Raw genomic sequence first — 2,054 nt, forward strand, 5'->3', positions numbered from 1 at the left:
CCTGCTGCTGCTGCTGCTGCTGCTGCTGCTGCTGCTGCTGCTGCTGCTGCTGCTGCTGCTACCGCCGCCGCCGCTGCTGCTGCTGCTGCTGCAGCAGCAAAAGAAAAGGACTTGTTGGAATGCAGGACTGGCGGAAGCAAAAGAAGAACTCCAAGAAACCATTCAGTGTTTAAAGTCTCCCCAAAAATTCAAACAGTTGGGCGCGAGGCCCCCCAGGGGAGTTCTCCTTGTGGGGCCCCCCGGCACGGGCAAAACAGCCCTCGCGAGGGCCGTCGCCACAGGTAGGGTTTAGGGTTTAGGGTTTAGGGTTTGGGGTTTAGGGTTTAGGGTTTGGGGTTTAGGGTTTGAGGTTTATGGTTTAGGGTTTGGGGTTTAGGGTTTAGGGTTTGGGGTTTAGGGTAGGGGGTTTGGGGTTTGGGTTGGGGGTTGGGGCTGGGGTTAGGGTTTAGGTTTTAGGGTTTAGGGTTTAGGGTTTAGGGTTTCGGGGACAGAGCTGAGCGGGCAGGCGGTGGGGGAGGCGTGCGCAGCTGGGGCGCGACTGGCCTAAACCCTAAACCCTAAACCCTAAACCCTAATATGGCTAAGCCGTAAACCCTAATAGACTAAACCCTAAACCCTAATGCTAGGCAAAGAAGAGCAACAGTTGCCGGCTTTTAAACCACTTTGACCAAGCCAAACCCTAGGCAACGGCTCTCCTCTTCAACAGCGCTAATAAACCCTAAACCCTAAACCCTAAACCCTAAACCCTAGCGGTTTCTTCCCCTGCTTCCAGAGGGCCAAGTAACCCCAGCCAGCCCTGGCCACCCTAAACCCTAAACCCTTGAAATTCTAAACCCTAAACTTCAAAACCCTCATAAGCCCTTCCATCGTAATAAACCCGGAAACCCGTATAAACCCTAAAACCCTAATAAACCCTAATAAACCCTAAAACCCTAATAAACCCTAATAAACCCTAGTAAACCCTGCGAGCTTAATGAATTCTGATAAACCCTAAAAGCTGTAGTAAGTTTAACAAGCCCTATTAAATCCCAAGAAACCCTACTAAACCCTAATAAACCCTGATAAACCCTAATAAACCCTAATAAACTCTGAAAGCTGTAGTGAACCCTAATAAACCCTAGTAAACCCTGGTAAACCCCAGTAAACCCTAATAAACCCTGATAAACTTTGAACGCTAAACCCTAATAAACCCTAGTAAACCCTAAACCCCAGTAAACCCTAAAGAGTAAACCCTAAGTGGTGGCTGTAGCCACTTCGACCCAGCCCGAGCCACCCTCTTAAACCCTCAAAAACCGTAAACCCTCGAACCCTAAACCCTCGAACCCTAAACCCTCAAGCCCTAAACCCTAACTGCTCGCTCTGAACTGCAGCGGCGCAAACCCTCTCCTCCCAACCCCCGCAAACCCTAAACCCTAAACCGCCGGCTTGCGCTCGCAGCGGCGCCAGCCCTCCCCGCAGTTGCCAAACCCTAAACCCTAAACCCTAAGCCCTCGCCCTTCGTGGCTGCAGCGAGTCTGCGCTGGCGGCGCCCCCAAACCGCAAACCCCAAACCCTAAACGCTAAACCCTAAACCCTAGTATGTGGCGTTGCAGAGGCGCAAGTGCTGCTGCTGCCCGCAAACCCTAAACCCTAAACCCTAAACCCTAGTGTTGCAGAGGCGCAAGTGCTGCTGCTGCCCCCAAACCCTAAACCCTAAACCCTAGTGTGTGGTGTAGCGGAGGCGCGAGCGCCGCTGCTGCGCCCAAAGCGCAAACCCTAAACCCTAAACCCTAAACCCTAATTTGTGGTTTTGCAGAGGCGCAAGTGCCGCTGCTGTACGCCTCGGGCTCGGAGTTCGTGGAGGTTTATGTGGGCCAGGGGGCCCGCAAAGTGCGGCAGCTGTTTGCTGCAGCAAGAAGGGGGGCCCCCATGATACTGTTCATAGACGAGTTGGACGCAGTGGGGGCCCGGAGGGGCCCCGGGGGGCCCCCCGGGGGGGCCCCCGGGGCCCGCGAACATGAACAAACCCTCAACCAACTCCTGGTAGAACTTGATGGCTTTCAGGGGGGGGGGGT

At 54.1% G+C, this 2,054-nt stretch overlaps 1 protein-coding gene across 1 annotated transcript in view; it reads left to right on the forward strand.

Moving 5' to 3' along the window:
• Window positions 1-125: 125 nt before the first annotated feature.
• The window catches only part of ENH_00025620 (cell division protein, putative), a gene marked incomplete at both ends in the record, with an annotated part of 3,374 nt that continues 1,445 nt past the window's right edge, over window positions 126-2,054 (forward strand). The window contains one exon of the mRNA XM_013584686.1: window positions 126-281. Coding sequence (XP_013440140.1) covers window positions 126-281 — 156 coding nt within the window. The remainder of the gene's footprint in view (window positions 282-2,054) is intronic.

Source organism: Eimeria necatrix, genomic scaffold, assembly GCF_000499385.1.
Source record: "Eimeria necatrix Houghton genomic scaffold, Enh_scaff1976, whole genome shotgun sequence".
Lineage (NCBI taxonomy): Eukaryota > Apicomplexa > Conoidasida > Eucoccidiorida > Eimeriidae > Eimeria > Eimeria necatrix.